Source organism: Acanthochromis polyacanthus, chromosome 17, assembly GCF_021347895.1.
Source record: "Acanthochromis polyacanthus isolate Apoly-LR-REF ecotype Palm Island chromosome 17, KAUST_Apoly_ChrSc, whole genome shotgun sequence".
Lineage (NCBI taxonomy): Eukaryota > Metazoa > Chordata > Actinopteri > Pomacentridae > Acanthochromis > Acanthochromis polyacanthus.
In genome coordinates this window covers 31,286,177-31,304,734 of record NC_067129.1, presented here as the reverse complement: position 1 = coordinate 31,304,734, position 18,558 = coordinate 31,286,177, and the positions used below count along the sequence as shown (strand labels likewise).

General features: G+C 36.4%; 1 protein-coding gene across 1 annotated transcript; it reads left to right on the top strand.

The window, feature by feature from the left end:
* Nucleotides 1–482: 482 nt before the first annotated feature.
* On the top strand, nt 483–13,324 carry nop16 (NOP16 nucleolar protein homolog (yeast)). Its single transcript, XM_022217943.2, has 5 exons — nt 483–685; nt 2,919–3,027; nt 4,294–4,360; nt 9,552–9,658; nt 12,788–13,324. Exons 1-5 carry the CDS (start codon nt 579–581, stop codon nt 12,926–12,928), a joined length of 531 nt encoding a protein of 176 aa, XP_022073635.2. The 5' UTR covers nt 483–578; the 3' UTR covers nt 12,929–13,324.
* The last annotated feature ends 5,234 nt before the right edge of the window (nt 13,325–18,558 follow it).

The window sequence follows — 18,558 nt, the reverse complement described above, 5'->3', positions numbered from 1 at the left end:
AGTAAATACTAATGTCACCTCTGCTATGCATATTACAGTACTAAAACATTAAATCATTGACTGTATACACTTAAAATGTTTAAGTATAGACTTTATACACATTTCATTTATTAAAGTAGGCTAGAATGATTAGATTTTTTTATTAATATTATTGCTTATATAGAGTTTTTCATGTTGTAACTTGCTGTTTTTTAATCAGTTTTATTGTATGTATTAAATGTGTTCATTTTATAACACTTTGTGGTTGTTTTTATTAGTGGATAGAATCATTTTTTAAGTGTTTTTTGTCTTTCCATATTGATTTAAGGCTTATTTGTAGATTTCTTTATACATTTAAATTTGTATATTTTGTCATTGTGTCTCATAGTTACGATAATTTCTTAAAGCGAGGAAATTAAAATAAAATACAAAAATATAAACACAATCGGAGGTCAACGTCAAAGAGGGCGTGGCTTCCAGTCACATGACCGGAAGTAAACATACACGTGTTGGCTGGTTGCTTGTATCGTCTTTTAGCTGCCCGTTAGCTTGAGATCACCAACAAACCGCCCCGGAGCCGTAAGAAAACAGAGACAGCCATGCCGAAAGCGAAGAAAGCAAGCAAGAGACACAGATTCGACTACAACAAAGATCGGAAGAAGCTGAAGAAGCAGTTTATTAAGAAATACAAGCCGAGGATCGAACAGTGAGTACGAGCCGTTAGCATGTGAGCTAACCGAGACTAACACTGAACATGCCGGCACAAGGAGAGAAGCATTCACTTAAGGTGTTAATTTCAGCTTCAGGTTTTACATTTAGGTATTTTAGCGGTCAGTAGAAATTTCAGTAGACCATTGAAGTCCCTGAATCTTCTCTGGGTGGGGCTGCATAGCAACTGAACGCGTTGTTAGCATCTGTTCAAGCTAATTTATACCTCTGCAAAGTGACTACACCACAAACCAGAGCAGGTTTTATGTCTAACTTCTCCTCTGTCTCTGTTTAGAAATGTCTGCTTCAAAATCAAACGGATTTAGAGTTAAACTGGGCTTAATAACGTGGAGCTCTGTAGTTTCAGGGATGCTGTCAGTGCTCATGTATGTGAAAGATGAAATATTTCTACACACAACACGTGAATTAAAGTGATTTATAGATTTTTTTTTAGATTCCTTGTGATTGGTGTAAGTTGTCTGACTTTACATAAGTTCTATTATGGTGCCATGTGGTGCCATGGTGTTATTGTAAAAATCTGACTGTGTTATTCTGTGAAATATCCTGAAAAAATGCAATAATTTTCACCAGATGGCTTTAATAACTCAGTTTTGGAAGCAGTAATCATTTGTTGGAGAGATAATCTGCATCAAAAATATAAAAACAACTCAAATAGAAGCTGGAAAAAGCTGTTTGGAACCTTTTTGATTTGTTATACTTGCAAAAGCATCAGAAATAGTTTATTTGTGTTGGACTCGTTGCTTATTTTCAGTTTTAAGATGTTTGCATGAGGCATAAACTGAAAGGAACCCTCAGCAAAATAGAAATTTAAGAAAAAGAGGTAATAAATACTTTAAATCAACACAGAAGCATGAAAGAACCTTTTGAAAGGAAAATAATCCTTTAATTTTACACCTCAGAGCCTTTTTAATCTTTTTATAGAACATGTGCAAGAAGCTTTAAGGAGTAAAACTGGTGAGTTTAACTCTCAGATTGTTGCTGAACTCCCTCTGAGGATTATAATATATTTTGATTTTTATTTTAGTCCCGCCTAGTTTAGTAGTTTTGGCCCGTGGACCAAAAGCGGTCCTCCAGAGGGTCCAATCCGGCCCTCAAAGTGTAAAAATTCCAGATTGTAATTTTTGTAAAACAATAAATTTAGAATAATTTGTCAAAAAGTTGTTTTGATCGTAAAGTAAAATACTAGATTGTTCTTTTGTCATTTTGTGTCTAATTTTTGTAAAATTTTGTCTTGTTTTTTTTGTTTTTTGTCTGACTTTTGTCGTTCATCTCATGTTTTTGTCGTTTTGTGTTTCCTTTCAGTCTTGCTTGTGGTTTTTGTCTTGTATTTTTCGTTTTGTGTTTTGCTTTATTTGTTGTTTTGTGTGCCGGTTTTGTCGTTTTGTGGGGTTTTTTGTCTCGTTTATGTCATTTGTCCTTTTTTTTTTTGTCGCTTTGTAACTTTATTGTCAACTTTTTTGTCTCTTATTTGTTTTGTTTCGTGTCATTTGTCAAATTTTTGTCATTTTATGTCTCATTTTTGTAATATTTTGACTTTTTTGATGTTTTTTGCCTGACATTTGTCGTTCGTCTCATATTTTTTTTTTGTTTTTTCATTTTCTGTTTGTGTTTTATTCGTTGTTTTGCGTGCTGTTTTGTATTTTTTTTGTCTCGTTTTTGTCGTTTATCCATTTTTTGTTGCTTTGTAACTTGTTTGTCTAACTTTTTGTCTCTTTTTGTTTTATTTTGTGTCGTTTGTCTCATTTTTTGTCGTTGTGTGTCTCATTTTTGCAATATTTTGTTTAGTTTTTGTTGTTTTTGTCTTTTTTTATCAGAATTTTGTCGTTTCGATTATACAGTAAAAACTGGTCCACGTGACATCAAACTGGACTGACTGTGGCCCCTGAACTAAAATGAGTTGGACACTTCTGTTTTAGTGTCTTTTTGTGCTGTGATCTCACAAACACTCAGCATTTAAATTATTACATACAGAGATTTAAGGTGGACTTTGTTTTTAGTGTTTCTGCTTTTGACAGTTATGTTCTTGAGCGTCAGAATTATATATTTATTTCGTTTATTGTGTAAACAAACTGCATTTTTGTGGAATGCTGACATTTTAATACATTGATTTAGACAAAAAACTGTCTTTTTGGTCACACTTTTGAATAAAACTACACAGTCCGACTGTTTTTTTTGATGTCATCTCGTCTCTAATGTGAGCTGATTGTCAGTCCACAGATCCGACATGCCTGGGACGACAACAAGTCGACGGCCAGGAACCTGCAGGAGATGGGTCTGACCTTCGATCCCAATCGAGCTCTGCCGGTGAAGAAGCAGAGGGTGAGTTACTGCTTCAGGTCTGGACACAGAGGGGCCGTAAAGTTTGGTGCTTTTTAAGTTGGAGACTTTTTTTCAAGCATTTTTGATTCAGCTTGAAAAAATACACAGTGATGAAGTCGTTAACAGTCAATGAAAACTGATGTTTATGTCACGTTTTTGTTAGTTCAAAGAGTCAAAGAGAGGCGTGAGTCCCTAAACATGTGAATTTAATTTTTTTTTTTTGCAATTTTTGTACAATTTTTAAAAAAATGTGTTTTCATTTGGGCTATTTTGGGGCCCTGAAGTTGTTTTGTTCAGTATCGGTGACTAAATTCAACATTTCTACAAATAAAACGTTTTTTTCTCACAACAAAAAATATATAAACTGAATTTACTGACTTTATTAAAGAGCATTTGTGCACATTTTACTTTTACTGGCTGCATTTGGGACAAATTTTCATATTAAAATGCACAATAAAGGGAAAACTTGCAGCAATGAAGCAAATAAAGACGCCTGAAAAACTACAAATACAAGAAATGGAATGAAAAATGCTGGATTTTTTTTTAAATAAACCAAATATAATTAAATTTCTGAAGATGTGCTTTTGTGCCGCTGCTGTCTTCAAAGTTTACAGTTTCTGTTTGACCCACATTTTCAATGAAATGTGTAATTTATTAAGAAAAAGGGGGAACTACAGACTTTAACTTGAAGAAATTAATCAAATAAACACACCTGAATAGCAACAAACACAAGAAAAATGCTTGCTTTTTTTTTGAGTGGAGTTGATTTTCTAAATATGACTTTTTGTGCAAAATCTGACATTTGCAGATGCTGTGTTTAAATTTACATCAACTTTTTAAAGTTTATTTTTAAATAAACTGCAAATAATGAGTTTATCCAACAGATTGCAGTTATAAAAACTCTCGCTGCAGTTTTGTTTTGTGCCACTAGGGAGCGACAGAGCGTTGATCATACTCTTTAAGATGATATTTTTCTAGAAGTTCTAGCAAATGTCTCATAAAATCTCCTGAATATAAGCTGAGTGAGACTCTGCTTCTCTCTCTGATGATGTATTTTACCTCCTTCCTTCCAGAACTGAATTAATTCATTAATTAGTCGCTGCTGCTTCATTAATTAAAGTGAACCTCGTCCTCTGGGTTGCAGCTTGTTTCTCCGTTTCATGTCGTTAGCTCTGATTGATTTCCTGCCCTGAACTCGTCTGTTGGTCGTCGTCTTCACCGATCGTTTAACCCGGACTCATCTCCTCGTTTTGTTTTTCTTCACAGCTCATCGGTGAAGACGGAGAATCCAAAGCTGCTGCCGGTGTCGTCACCAAACCCTACATCCTCAACCGTAAGTCTGAACACGACTACGTTTATGTTTTATTTTATGTAGTAAAATGTGGTGCAGCGTCCTGACTAATTTAGCGAAAAAGACCATTTTCTGCACGTTTACTCGTTTATTTTTTTTATTTTTTGGCTTTTCATTAATATGTTTACATCCTGTAAACCTGCAAACAGGTTTGAAAGACAAGTTATCTTTAGAAAGTCACCAAAATTACACCATTTGTGGTGTAATTACTCATCTGTGATTTTCAGTTTTGTCTGGAAAATTAATCAAATCTGAGCTGTAAATCCTGAAAATTCGTCAAAATCACTTTAATTCTGCGTGTCTCGTTTTAAAAAAATTCACTGAAAATACACAATTTTACGGAGCCCCTCTGATGACAAGATAAAAAAAAAAAATGTGGCCACGATATAGCTATAACGTGCGCACGAAATACTAGGGCTGCAGCTAACGAAGCCTCGAGTAATCGTCTCAGCACGATATGTCATCAAAAGCAGAAGTGAGCGTGCAATGCAACAGAAATCACCGTCCGACCGGAGCGCGGAACACGGACGGACATCCACGCTGCATCGTGCATGTATTATGTATGCACGATGCAGCGCCGATGTCACTTCCGCTTTTGATGACGTATCGTGCTGAGACGATTACTCGAGGCTTCGTTAGCTGCACCCCTATGAAATACTAATTTGTTCACACGAAATACTAATTCGTTTCCACGAAATAGGTATAACGTGCACACGAAATACTAATTTGTCACGAAGATGTCTCTGTTTTAACCTGACTACACCACCATGCTAACTTATGCTGCAGACCAAACCTGGTCCGGACCACATTCTGCTCAGAGTTTCAGCTTGAAATCGTCTTAAAAAGTGCCTTTTTCACGGATCATCTCTGAAAGTAGCATCATGTGTGTCACACTCTCAGCTGAGGGAATAGATAGGCTATATGAACCGCAGCGTTTAATGAAACTACCGGACAAAGCCGTGCAGTTACGGTAGCGCTCTCTGTATACGTTACCAAGGCAACCAGTAGCCTATCAGTGATCAGAATTTAACACAGAGGCGCCTTCCTGACACAGAAAACTCCGGTTTTATGCTCAATATACCTGGCTTAGTAGTATACCTACACCCCTCAGCTGTTCTTGAAAAATGTCCTGATATGTGTGCAGGGCTGCAGCTCCTACAGACACAAATGAGTTTACGGCTACATATTAGTACAACAAAACAACATGTAGTAACAGGATGAGGATAAAATGTTTGTAAATCGGGTGACAAGTCAGCAGATAGGCTACCCGTTGGAACAAAATGTCAAACAGAGGCTTAAATAAATAACTTTCTAAATGTGGGATAACAAGATATGGACTAGAACAGCTAAGAAAAGACACTCATTTTAGGAACATCACGTAGGTACAGCCCGTACACAGATTACAGGTTGTAGAGAGGGCGCGCTCGATTTGCTTACCCAGCTGTCCAGGAATGATATTAATAGTATTAGTTCGTATTTCGTGGACACGTTATACCTATTTCGTGGCCACAAATGAGTATTTCGAGTGCACGTTGTACCGACTTTGTGGGAACGAGTTAGTATTTCGTGTGAACAAATTAGTATTTCGTGCGCACTTTATAGCTATATCGTGGCCACAATTAATTTTTTTCATCAGAGGGGCTCCGTACAATTTGCTTCAACAGATTCTGTTAAAACGAAAAAAGTCTGCAAAAAAGTAATGAAAAAAATCAGCAAGTTTTCAACTTTCCCACAGTCCTCAACTAATCATGTGTAATGTGCAGGTCTTCTGGGAAAATATACTAAATCTAAACCACAAAACTGAAATGTTTTCCCATCAGTATCAATTTCTTCTACACGTCTCATGCAAAATAATTTGTAAAAATCACGTTCTACAACAAAAACTAATATTCTGTCATGTGGAAATCACAATATTTTATAAAAATCACTTTATTCTGCATGTCTGGCTTTACAAAAATTACTAAAAATCAATAATTTGCTTCAACCAGATTCTGTTATAATGAAAAGAATTCTGCAACAAAACTTAAAAAATCATCAGATTTTCAACTTTACAACAGTCTTTGAACTACTCATGTATAAGGTGGAGGTCTTCTGGGAAAACAAATCTGTTTTTTTTCCAATCAGTATCTCTTTATTCTACATGTTTTGTGTAAAAGGAATTTCCAAAAATCACATTCTGTAACAAAAACTACATTTCTGTGATGTGGAAATCATCAGTTTTATGAAAATCACTTGATTCTACGCGTCTCGTTTTTTAAAAAATCACTAAAAATCAACGATTTGCTTCAACCAGATTCTGTTAAAACAAAAAAATTCTGCACTTTTTAGCACAACAAAGAATCCATGAATGACTCAGCTGTGGCCAACAGTAACGTGATAGAAATTAATCAGTTTCTATCAAAATCGCTCCGTTTATCAGAAACAGAAACTGTAAAAACAGAAAAAAATCATTGTGTTTTCAGTTTTCCAACAGTCCTTGAACTATTCATGTGTGACGTTTGGGTCTGTTGGGAAAATAAACCAAATCTAATCATCAAACTGCTTTATTCTACATGTGTAATGTAAAAAATAAATCCTAACATACACCACATTCTTTAACAAAAAACTAAAATGCTGTTTTGTGTAACTTTGTGAAGAAAATGAAAGAAATTGGGATATTTAATTAGAATCTGTTTATTCCATACATCTCGTTTCAAAATTTGGCAAAAACTAAAGCGTTTAATTTATCCAGATTCTGTAAAAAAATAAAAATTCTGAGATTCTCAGAGCAAATGAGGCTCTAAGACAGACTCAGCTGAGACCAACGGGCATTTTACAAAAATTCAGAGAGTTTTCAGCTGAAAACTGTTTCCACAGAGCAGAGAGGAGACGAGTTTGAAAACTGATTAAATAATAAAACATTTTCGGTGTGAAGTTCACAGTTTCCAATAACTGTGGATAAATATTGAACATGATAGGAGGTTTTTTTTCAAGTTAAGTCAGATATATAATCAAAGAAAAGTAGCTTTTGGGCATTAAAGCTGCATTTCTAGTCCTTGTTTATGCTTTTAGATCGACAGAAATTTGTAGTTTTCCACCCACCAATGTTTCCTTTCAGTCACATTAAAACATTTAAAGTGATTCATGTAGAAATTCAGGCTTTTGTGCAGCTTCAAAGAGCCTAATGTGATTATTTTCTCATTTCTGAGCCTCTGAACTCCAAGAAAACTCCAGAAAATGTCTCATTTGAGTTTGAATTTGTTTGTGTTTTTTGAGTCAAACTTGGCTTTAAAATCCTCTAAATGTTTCCTGTGAAGCAGCTCCATGTTTTCTTTCTGACCGTGAAGCCATTTGTCTTCACTTGAAGGATCTTTTCATGATGGCAGCCTAATTAGAGCGTTCTGAATGAAGGCACAGTTGTTGTTGTTGTGGTTGTGCAGAGAAGCTGGGAGGCCTTCAGGGCTTTAACTCCTCCAGTCGAGCAGCTTTTTCACTTATTTCTGTCCTCTTCTGCTCCTTATCTCCGCCACAAACGGAAACAGAGGAATTTAAAGACTGAAATTTAGCAAAAATGGAGGAAAATGATCTGATCTGCACTAGTTTTAGTCATTTTCGTCAGATTTTGAGTCATTTTTTACACATTTTTCAGTCCTTTTTGACAAGTTTGAATCAGTTTGATCAAGTTTTCAGTATTTTAGGACAATTCAGAGTCATGTGGGACTCGTATTCATCATTTTAATGTCATTTTAGGTCATTTTGGACAAGTTTCAAATAGTTTTTTGTCAGATTTTTAGATTTTCAGTCATTGTTTATTAAGTTTTGAATAATTTAGGACATACTTGAGTCATTCTTGATAAATTTTGAGTCATTTGAGACGAGCAGTAATTCTTTTAAAGTAATTTTAGACAAGTTTTAAGTTACGTCGGATTATTTTTAATCATATTTTTGCCAAATTTTGAGTAATCTTGAACAGATTTTGAGATTATTAACAAGTTTGAGTCAGTTTGATCAAATTTTGTATATTTTTGCACAATTCCTAGTCTTTTGTGATACATTTTGGACTTGTAATAATCATTTTTGAAACATTTTGAGTCATTTTGGACAAATTTTGAATCTTTGGCCAAATTTCCAGTCGTTAGGTACAAATTTTAGGTTGTTGTGGACAAATTTCAAGCCGTTTTACACAGGTTTGGAATCGTTTTGGACAAAGTTTAGTCTTTCTTGATCCATTTTGAGTAATTTAGGATGAATAATAATCATTTTGAACTAATTTTAGGTCATTTTGGACAAATTTCAAGCCATTGTAGACAGGTTTTAAGTAATTTAGGACTAGTTTTGAGTCATGTTTGTCACATTTTTACTCACTTTGGACAAATTTTGAGGCATTTTTGACAAGTTTGATTCAATTTGATCAAATTTGAAGTACAGTGCCTATCATAAGTATTCTCACCCCCTTTGATGTTTTACCCTTTTATTGCTTTCATAAATCAATCATGGTCAATAAAATTTAGCTTTTTTAACAAAAAAAATTATTCGACAAAACTCTTTAATGTCAAAGTGCAAACGGATTTCTATAAAGTAATGTTAATGAAAGAAAATTATATAAATAAAAGTAATTGCCCGCTCAGACGTTACGAGGCGGAACGAATATCCGGATATTCGTCTTTAATAGGGCCTGAATATTCGGAGGCCAGAAACTACTATTCGGGCCAGCCCTATTTTGGACTAGTTTTAGTCATTTGTAGCCACATCTGAGTCCTTTTGAGTCAAATGGGACTAATGATAATCCTTTTAAACACATTTGAGATCATTTTGGACAAATTCCACGTCATTTCTGAAAAGTTCCAATCATTCTCGACACATTCAGGACTAGTAATAATCCTTTTGAACAAATTTTAGGTCAATTAGGTCAAGTTTCAAGTCATTTTGGACGAGTTTTAGTAATTTTCTAATAACCATTTTTAAGATATTTTAGTGCTTTTTAGGCGGATTTTAAGTCATTGTGGGCCAGTTTCAAGCCAATTTGAACTAGTTGTTTTCATTTTGTACAAATTTTGAGTCATCTTAAACAGATTTTTAGTCATTTTTGACCAGTTTGAGTCAGTTTGATCAAATTTTGAGTATTTTAGGACATTTTTGAGTCATTCTTGATCCATTTTGAGTCCTTTGTGTTTGGTTCTTTGTGTGTTTTCAGATCTTCAGGAGGAAGCGAGTCTCCCAGAGAAAGACACCAAGACTTTATCCTCGGACCTGATCGAGTTTGTCCAGCACATGATCCGAGAACACAAAGACGACTACAAGGTGAGAAAACCCACCGAACATCAACACTTCTGTTTCTGCAGTGTTTTACAGCCTAAAGGTCAAACTTCTGCTGCAGGTTGATCCTCAGTGTTTCACAGCGTAAAACTGCAGAATTATGAATCATTTCTACAAAAAAATCTGTTTTTTTCTTATATGTGGGTTCAAATCATCATCTTTTATTCGTTTTAAAGGCTCATTTTCTCTGTTAACAGCAGGTTTTGTTTGGATTTACTCCAAAATCTAGAGGAAATAATGAGGTTTAAAAGCTGCAGTGCTGGTTTTGCACGACTGAACTCTGTATTTATTTTAATTACAGTCGACTGAAACACTCTGCTGTGTTTCCACATGATTTCCTCAAAGCTTTTCTCACCTTTTCTTCAAAACTGGTGGATTTTTTTTCAACCAAAGTGCTGCAGTTTGGTCGTAGTTCTAATAAAAATGCAGAAAGTGTCGATTTCCTCATTTGTGTTTGAGTTTTAAAGGAAACTAGGACAAGATTTAAATGAAAATCAGCCCAAAGTACCAACAGAAAGTGTTAGAAATGTGTTTATTAAAGTGTTTAAGCAGCACAAACTTCAGTGTGTTTGTTAAAGTTGTGAAGAATCCACTGTAAGATTCTCCTGTTTGTCTTTTGTTTTTTGTTTTACCAAACTCTGATGGATATTTATGTCCATTTATGATCAAATTTTCACTTTTCTGATGCATCATTTTGCTTAAAAACTCAAAAATTAAAAAGGAATTGTGGTTCAGAATGAAAAAACTTCTCATGTTTGTTTCTCAGTCTGAGTCACATTTTTTGACTGAAAACAACAAATTGTTCTTGTTTTTTTCCTTTTAGGTACAAATTTCAAGCCTTTTTAGACAAATATAATATCATTTAGGACTAGTTTGGAGTCATTTTTTGACCAAATTTTGAATCATCTTGTGCAGATTTTCAGTCACTGTTGACAAGTTTGAGTCAGTTTGATCAAGTTTTGAGTATTTTAGGATGATTGTGAGTCATTAGGGACTTGTTTTAATCCTTTTCAACACATTTTAGATTATTTTGGATTGTTTTAGGTCGTCATGGCCAAGTTTAAAGTCATTTTGAACTCGTTTTTTTAGTTTCTTGACTGTTTTAGTCACTTTGGACACGTTAAGTTATTTTTGACAAGTTTGATCAAATTTTCGGTATTTTGTGACAATTCTGAGTCATTTTGGACAAATGTTGAGATATTTTTGACAAGTTTGATCTAGTTTTGAGTGATCAGCGTCTGAGTCCTTGTTTATCCATTTTGAGTCCTTCAGGACTAGTAGTATCATTTTGAACAGATTTTAGGTAGTTTTGGATAAACTTCAATCCATTTTGACCAGTTTTATTCATTTTTTTTTTTTTACAGGTTTTGAGTCATTTCAGACTTTTAGAGCTCCAGGATGTCAGAGAAAGGAGGGCTGGTTGAATGTTTGCATCCTGATGATGATAATGTTTGGTTTATTGAAGGTTTGCAGCAGAAGTTTAAATGAACTTTAATCAGAAAACGGCTTCATTGAGGCGTATTTCCTTAAAAACAAAAGGAGCCGAGTCAGAATCAGTCAACAACAGAAGAGAAACTGAGACTCTGAGCTTCTTCTACAACTTTAAAGCCTGGAAAGCTGCGATTAAAAGAGAAATGTGTTTTCCTGATGTTTGCTGATCAACGGCTCAGACTGCAGACGGAATAAAGCAGGTTTTACCGTCGACCTTTAAATGTTAAGAGGCGCTCGGAGCTCCGCTTGCTTTGATTTGTCGAGTTCTTCTTCAGGAAAAAAGCAGCGAAAAGGTTCAACTTAAATCACAGAACAAAGTCTGCAGTTCACTGATGAAAAATTCAAATCCAGCTGAATAAAAAGTGACCGTTCAGGACAAGAAATGAGAAGTTCTACTTGAAAACAAAACAATAAAGAACGTTTTCATGTCGAGTTTTATGAAGTGAGCTGGAGCAGGTGAATCAGTTTGATGAGTTTCAGTGTGAAACACGTTACCTTTGAAAAATCATCAAAATTCCAGCATTTATCAGATCCAGAAACTGAAAAAACTGGAAAAATCTGAGAGGTTTCAACTTTCTGACAGTCCTTGAAGTAACCATGTGGGATGTTCGGTTCTGCTGGAAAAATTAACCTGCAAGCATTAAAATGTGATTTTTCATATTTTAAAAAATCTGAAAATAAGCTGTGTTCTATGTTTTAAAATCTGCAGTGTGGAAGTTTACGGAGGAAATTAAACAAATGTTTTGTTTTTTAAAAAAAAATCAAAATCACTTTAATTTGTCTTGTTTAACAATTTATCAAGACTAGTTTTAGTCTTTTTTGTACAAATATTAACTCATTTTGGACAGATTTTCAGTCCTTTTTGAGTCATTCATGATACATTTTGAGTCATTTGGGACTAATAATAATCTTTTTAAACAAATTTTAGGTCAGTTTGGGATAATTTTAGTCATTTTGTTGCCAGATTTGGAGTATTTTAGGACACGTTTGAGTCCGTTTGATACACTTTGAGGCATTCAGGACTAGTAGTAGTCCTTTTGAACAAATTTTAGGGCATTATGGACAAGTTTCGAAGTATTTTGGAGGCGTTTTAGTCATTTTTTTGGCCAATTTGTGACTCATCTTCGACAGCTTTTCAGTTATTTTTGAGTCATTTTTATTGTTTTGAGTTTTTTTAGGACAAATTTGAGTCATTCTTGATCCATATTGAGTCATTTCAGACGATAATTGTTCCTTTGAACCAATCTTAAGTAACTTTGGACAGGTTTCAGTCATTTTATTGTCAGATTTTGAGACATTTTGGGTCCATTTTTGAGTTCTTTTTGATAACTGAGTCAGCTTGAAAATGACCGGAGCAAAGAGGAGTTGTACAGAAACTGCTTGGAGTTCAGAAGATTCATTTAAGGTTTTTCTTGATCCTTCAGAATTCTACCAGCTTTAGTTGTCTGATTAAAACTGATCAGAATGTAATTCAGTTTGTCTTTCCTGACATCTGTGTGGTGCAGAGAATGAAAACTAAGATTCAGAGGCGACACAACTCAACTCTGCATATTCTACCAACCTGGAACTTAATATCTCAGCTAGCAGTGGAATATTTCTTTACGTTGGTTTGTTTCTCTGCAGGCGATGGCCAGAGACGAGAAGAACTACTACCAGGACACGCCCAAACAGATCAAGAGGAAGATCAACGAGTACAAGCGCTGCCACTCGCAGCATTTTGATGAATTCATGAACTCACTCGTCCCGCAGCCGATGGTGGAGTAGGAAAGAACCGGAGGCTTCACATTCAGACTGTTTGGACAAACCCAACGGTGACGGACGTGCAGACGATTCTTACTTTCATTTTTACCATTTTTTGCTGCAGGAATTTTGTCCTGAAGTCGCCACCAGCTGTTTGTTCTGTTCTCAGAGTCAAACGTGGCTGAAATGTCGTTTAAATGCATCATTTGAACTCCTTTAATCTCATCTCGGAGTTTTTTTGTCCCTGCAGGATGGAAAATATCTCCAGATTCCAGATCAACTGAAGGTCACGCTGTTGGACAGTTTGAGCCAAACATCCGAGTTAAATCACCAGAAATCTGTGCTTTTCTTATTGTTTCCTGATGTTTTTACAGATATATGAATGTCCTACCAAACCCTTCATACATGTCTGGATATTCATCTGCTGCTACATTCACTGCTTTCTTCTTCTGGGTCGTCTCCAAATCTGCACCAAGTTTCATGGTAATCAGTCGTAGTTTTTTATAATCCTGCTGAGAGTCAAACAAACAGCAGAGAAAACCAACAGATCAGCAAAGAAAACAGAACGAAGATAAAAACCAGATAAATCAGACTTAAAGGTCCAGAAATAAGAAATGACCTTCGATGAAAGGATTCTAAAGCTGCCAGAAATTCTGATTTATGATGAAAAATCCACTTTTCAGCCAGAAACACTGGATCTGCTCCCTGAAGTTTAGTGTTTGTGCCAAAAAGCAAAGGTAAAATGAGGAAAACATGATGAATAGTTCAGATTGTAGATGTTTTGGATTCATCAATCTGCTTTTCAGTGTTTCTGGACTTAATCAGGAACTTTGTGTTCTACATCAAAACTAAGGTTTGAGTTGATTTTCTGGAGGTGAATTTGGTGTAAAATACAATAAAGTTCAGAAGACTGAAGAGTTCCTTCAGTCTTTATTTCAGCAATAAAAACTAACAAAGAATGAAAATACAACTGAATATGAAGTGACAGTTCAAGACAAGAAATGAGGAAAAGTCCTCCATAAAAACTAAAATCTTTCATGTTTTATTAAGTGAACTGGAGCAGATCGATCAGTTTGACGTTTTATGAGTCACAGTGTTAAAGATATGTTATCTTTAACAAATCGCCAAAGTCCCACCATTTGTCAGAAGCAGAAACTGTAAAAACAAAAAAAATCAGACAGTTTTCAACTTTCTGACAGTCTTTGAACTAATCATGTGGGATGTTCAATTCTGCTGGGAAAATTAACCAAGTCTGAGCATAAAATTTATATTTGTTTTCTTTTTTTTGGATCAAAATCGCTTCATTGAAAAAAAATCTAAAAATATACCACATTATATATATATATTTTTTAAAAATCTGTGACGTGGAGTTTTGTGGATAAAATGAACCAAATTGTATTTTCTTATCAATAATCAAATGTCTCATTTTAAAAATATTAAAAATAAAATGTTTGCTTGAACCAGTTTCTGTTAAAAAACTAGACCAGCCCTCAGTAGATGGCAGAACCACGGCTGGGCGTGGTCAATGATGCAATATGCAAGAAATGTGCTAAGTGACCCCTGTGACCTTGACCTTGACCTGCTGACCTCTAACTCCAGAACTGAGCAGGGGACCTTAGACCGATCCTCAGTGCCAAGTTTGATTATCCTGACTTCAGCCCTTGCAGAGACATCTGAGCGGACATACCCACACACATACGCACAGTGCCTTGTGAAAGTATTCGGCCCCCTTGAACTTTTCAACCTTTCGCCACATTTCAGGCTTCAAACATAAAGATATAAAATTTTAATTTTTTGTCAAGAATCAACAACAATTGGGACACAATCGTGAAGTTGAACGAAATTTATTGGATATTTTAAACTTTTTTTTAAATAAAAACCTGAAAAGTGGGGCGTGCAATATTATTGGGCCCCCTTGCATTAATACTTTGTAGCGCCACCTTTTGCTGCAATTACAGCTGCAAGTCGCTTGGGGTATGTCTATCAGTTTTGCACATGGAGAGACTGAAATTCTTGCCCATTCTTCCTTGCAAAACAGCTCGAGCTCAGTGAGGTTGGATGGAGAGCGTTTGTGAACAGCAGTCTTCAGCTCTGCCCACAGATTCTCGATTGGATTCAGGTCTGGACTTTGACTTGGCCATTCTAACACCTGGATACGTTCATTTGTGAACCATTCCATTGTAGATTTGGCTTTATGTTTTGGATCATTGTCCTGTTGGAAGATAAATCTCCCTCCCAGTCTCAGGTCTTTTGCAGACTCCAACAGGTTTTCTTCCAGAATGCTCCTGTATTTGGCTCCATTCATCTTCCCATCAATTTTAACCATCTTCCCTGTCCCTGCTGAAGAAAAGCAGGCCCAAACCATGAGGCTGCCACCACCATGTTTGACAGTGGGGATGGTGTGTTCAGGGTGATGAGCTGTGTTGCTTTTACGCCAAACATATCGTTTTGCATTGTGGCCAAAAAGTTGGATTTTGGTTTCATCTGACCAGAGCACCTTCTTCCACATGTTTGGTGTGTCTCCCAGGTGGCTTGTGGCAAACTTCAAACCAGACTTTTTATGGATATCTTTGAGAAATGGCTTTCTTCTTGCCACTCTTCCATAAAGGCCAGATTTGTGCAGTGTACGACTGATTGTTGTCCTATGGACAGACTCTCCCACCTCAGCTGTAGATCTCTGCAGTTCATCCAGAGTGATCATGGGCCTCTTGGCTGCATCTCTGATCAGTCTTCTCCTTGTTGGAGGTGAAAGTTTAGAGGGACGGCCGAGTCTTGGTAGATTTGCAGTGGTCTGATACTCCTTCCATTTCAATATGATTGCTTGCACAGTGCTCCTTGAGATGTTTAAAGCTTGGGAAATCTTTTTGTATCCAAATCCGGCTTTAAACTTCTCCACAACAGTATCTGGGACCTGGCTGGTGTGTTCCTTGGTCTTCATGATGCTCTCTGCACTTTAAACAGAACCCTGAGACTATCACAGAGCAGGTGCATTTATACGGAGACTTGATTACACACAGGTGGATTCTATTTATCATCATCAGTCATTTAGGACAACATTGGATCATTCAGAGATCCTCACTGAACTTCTGGAGTGAGTTTGCTGCACTGAAAGTAAAGGGGCCCAATAATATTGCACGCCCCACTTTTCAGTTTTTTATTTGTTAAAAAAGTTTCAAATATCCAATAAATTTCGTTCCACTTCACGATTGTGTCCCAATTGTTGTTGATTCTTGACAAAAAATTAAAATTTTATATCTTTATGTTTGAAGCCTGAAATGTGGCGAAAGGTTGAAAAGTTCAAGGGGGCCGAATACTTTCACAAGGCATTGTATATATATTTTTTCCCTTGTTTTATGTTTTTGTCCTGTTTTGTCGGTTGGAGCAGTCCGACAAGACTCCAAAGTCAGCTAGATCTGCTTTAAAAACTCGTGAGGCTTCCAACTTATTTGGACTTGGCCCTGCAATTTGTGAAGATGATGCAGTAATCACTGGTTCTCGACTGCCTGCTTGTTCACAAGTACTGAGGTGCATGATGTATCATTGCAATAAAGCTGCTCATGGTAAAAGACCAGGGTCTACAGGGTCAACAAGTCGCTTTACAATAGCTAAGCTAATTTTGCAGCAGGTAGCCACATTCTACACCAAGGCTGATATTCCAATGGTCACAGAACACTGGGCATGTGAGAAAATTATAAAGCTACTTGGTGACAACAATAAATTGCGTGCTATTGATAAGAGTCATCGTAAATCACTAGCAACGCTGCGTCGTCTTGAAGACATGAAGCACCTGCTAGCATCAACATTTGTTATCTGGCCATCAAATGTAGAGAGCCTGATGAAAACCGAAGAGGATTTAGCATTTCTAGAGTCAATGAAGGGCGACAGAGCAGCATCCTTTGGCTCTTTTGATAAAAAGTATGACCAAAAGCTTTCCGGGAGAATCTCTCGCCAAAAGGCTTAAGAACAATGGCAGAATCGTGTTCAGAAAGAAACGGAAGCATGTATGGCAATGGTTGATTCTACATTAGGAACAGAAGGAATCTTTCGTGAAGACTCTGCCACTGAAGAGAGCTCACATAGTTCTCAGGAAGAAACATATGGTGCTGCTGTTGTTGAATCAAAAGAAAAACAAAACACAAGGAAGAAGCAGCCTGGAACCTCAGCTTTCATCCCACATGACTTGAATTCTGGCCTTTATTATTTCTGTTATTAATTTGTGTTTGCTTATAATATCAACATTTAATAAATTTATTCATTTAGAACAGCTATTGACTTATTCTGTTAATTTATTTTGTAAAACAGTAGAGAAACAACAAGAATTATGACCTTTCTCAAATGGTGGCTACTATGATGAACAAGGGCTCGGGGGACCTCTGGTGTGGTGGTCACATACGGTTGTTGTTTTATTTTTGTTATAGTTGTTCACATTGGCTGAACACATGTCAAACTCAACTTGTCACCGTAAAGAGTGACTCCACCTGAACACAACACCCCTCCCCCACCCCACAGGGTTGTTTTTTATTCTTTTGTTCTTCTTCTTGTTCTTCTTCTTGTGTCCTCCTCCTCGTACTCGTCCTCCTCCATCTGAGTCGCTGTCCTCTTTGTTGCTGTCCTCTTCGTCGCTGTCGTCGTAGTCGTAGTCGCTCTCTGGTCGTGCTGCCTTGGCTCTGACCGTCTCGGGTCGTGTCTCAGAAGCCTGGCTATCTGCCCTCTCGCCGACGGCAGACGGCATATCTTGTTTTGTTTGTTTTTTTGTTGTTGTTGTCGTCCTCCTTGTTGTTTGTTGTTTGTTGTTCGTGTTTTTCCTTCCATTTGGTTAATGGCAGACTCTATGGCCGCTTCGAGGTGGATTATATTCCCTCCCTGAACAATTCCCCCCCCACCCCCCCCACCACACACACACACACACACACACTCTCTCTCTCTCTCTCTCTCTCTCTCTCTCTCTCTCTCTCTCTCTCTCTCTCTCTCTCTCTCCAGTAAGTGCACGAGAGACATATTTATTTTTACATAAATAATACTTTAATTAAAAAAAAAAACGTTCTGAAGGTGTCCATGTCTGGTCTCCTAGGAACCTGGGGTCGATTACGTCCCCACCGAGCACAAGGGTTAAAGATCACCAAAATTACACCATTTATCAGGGGCAGAAACTGTCAAAACTGAAAAAAACAGAGAGTTTTCAACTTTATGACAGTCCTTGAAGTAATCATGTGGGATGTTCAGTTCTGCTGGAAAATTTAACCAAATGTACGCATAAAACTGTGAGTTAAAAAAAATCCAAATTGTTCAGCAGATTTAAATTTTTAACAAAAAATCTGTATATTTTTAAAAATATATGATATGAACATGACTCATCTGACCCTGTTGCTGCTTTATCATTAGACGCCAAAAAGGCATTTGACAGGGTCTCTTGGAGTTATTTGTATTTCACACTAACCAAATTCGGATTCGGCTCAAAATTTCAACAAATCGTCAAAATGATATATAAAAACTCTAAAGCCATGGTAACAACTAATGGCTTGAGATCCACAGGATTTTCTCTAGAACGTGGGACAAAACAAGGCGACCCACTTTCGCCCCTACTTTTTATTATTGCACTTGAACCTCTGGCTCAGACCATCAGACAGGACGATGACATTAAAGGCATATTTATG

Coding starts and splice junctions, on each gene's coding strand:
- nop16 (XM_022217943.2), top strand. CDS start 579: ATGCCGAAAGCGAAGAAAGCAAGCAAGAGACACAGATTCGACTACAAC. Junction 686..2,918: donor TACAAGCCGAGGATCGAACA/GTGAGTACGAGC, acceptor GCTGATTGTCAG/TCCACAGATCCGACATGCCT. Junction 3,028..4,293: donor TGCCGGTGAAGAAGCAGAGG/GTGAGTTACTGC, acceptor TTTTCTTCACAG/CTCATCGGTGAAGACGGAGA.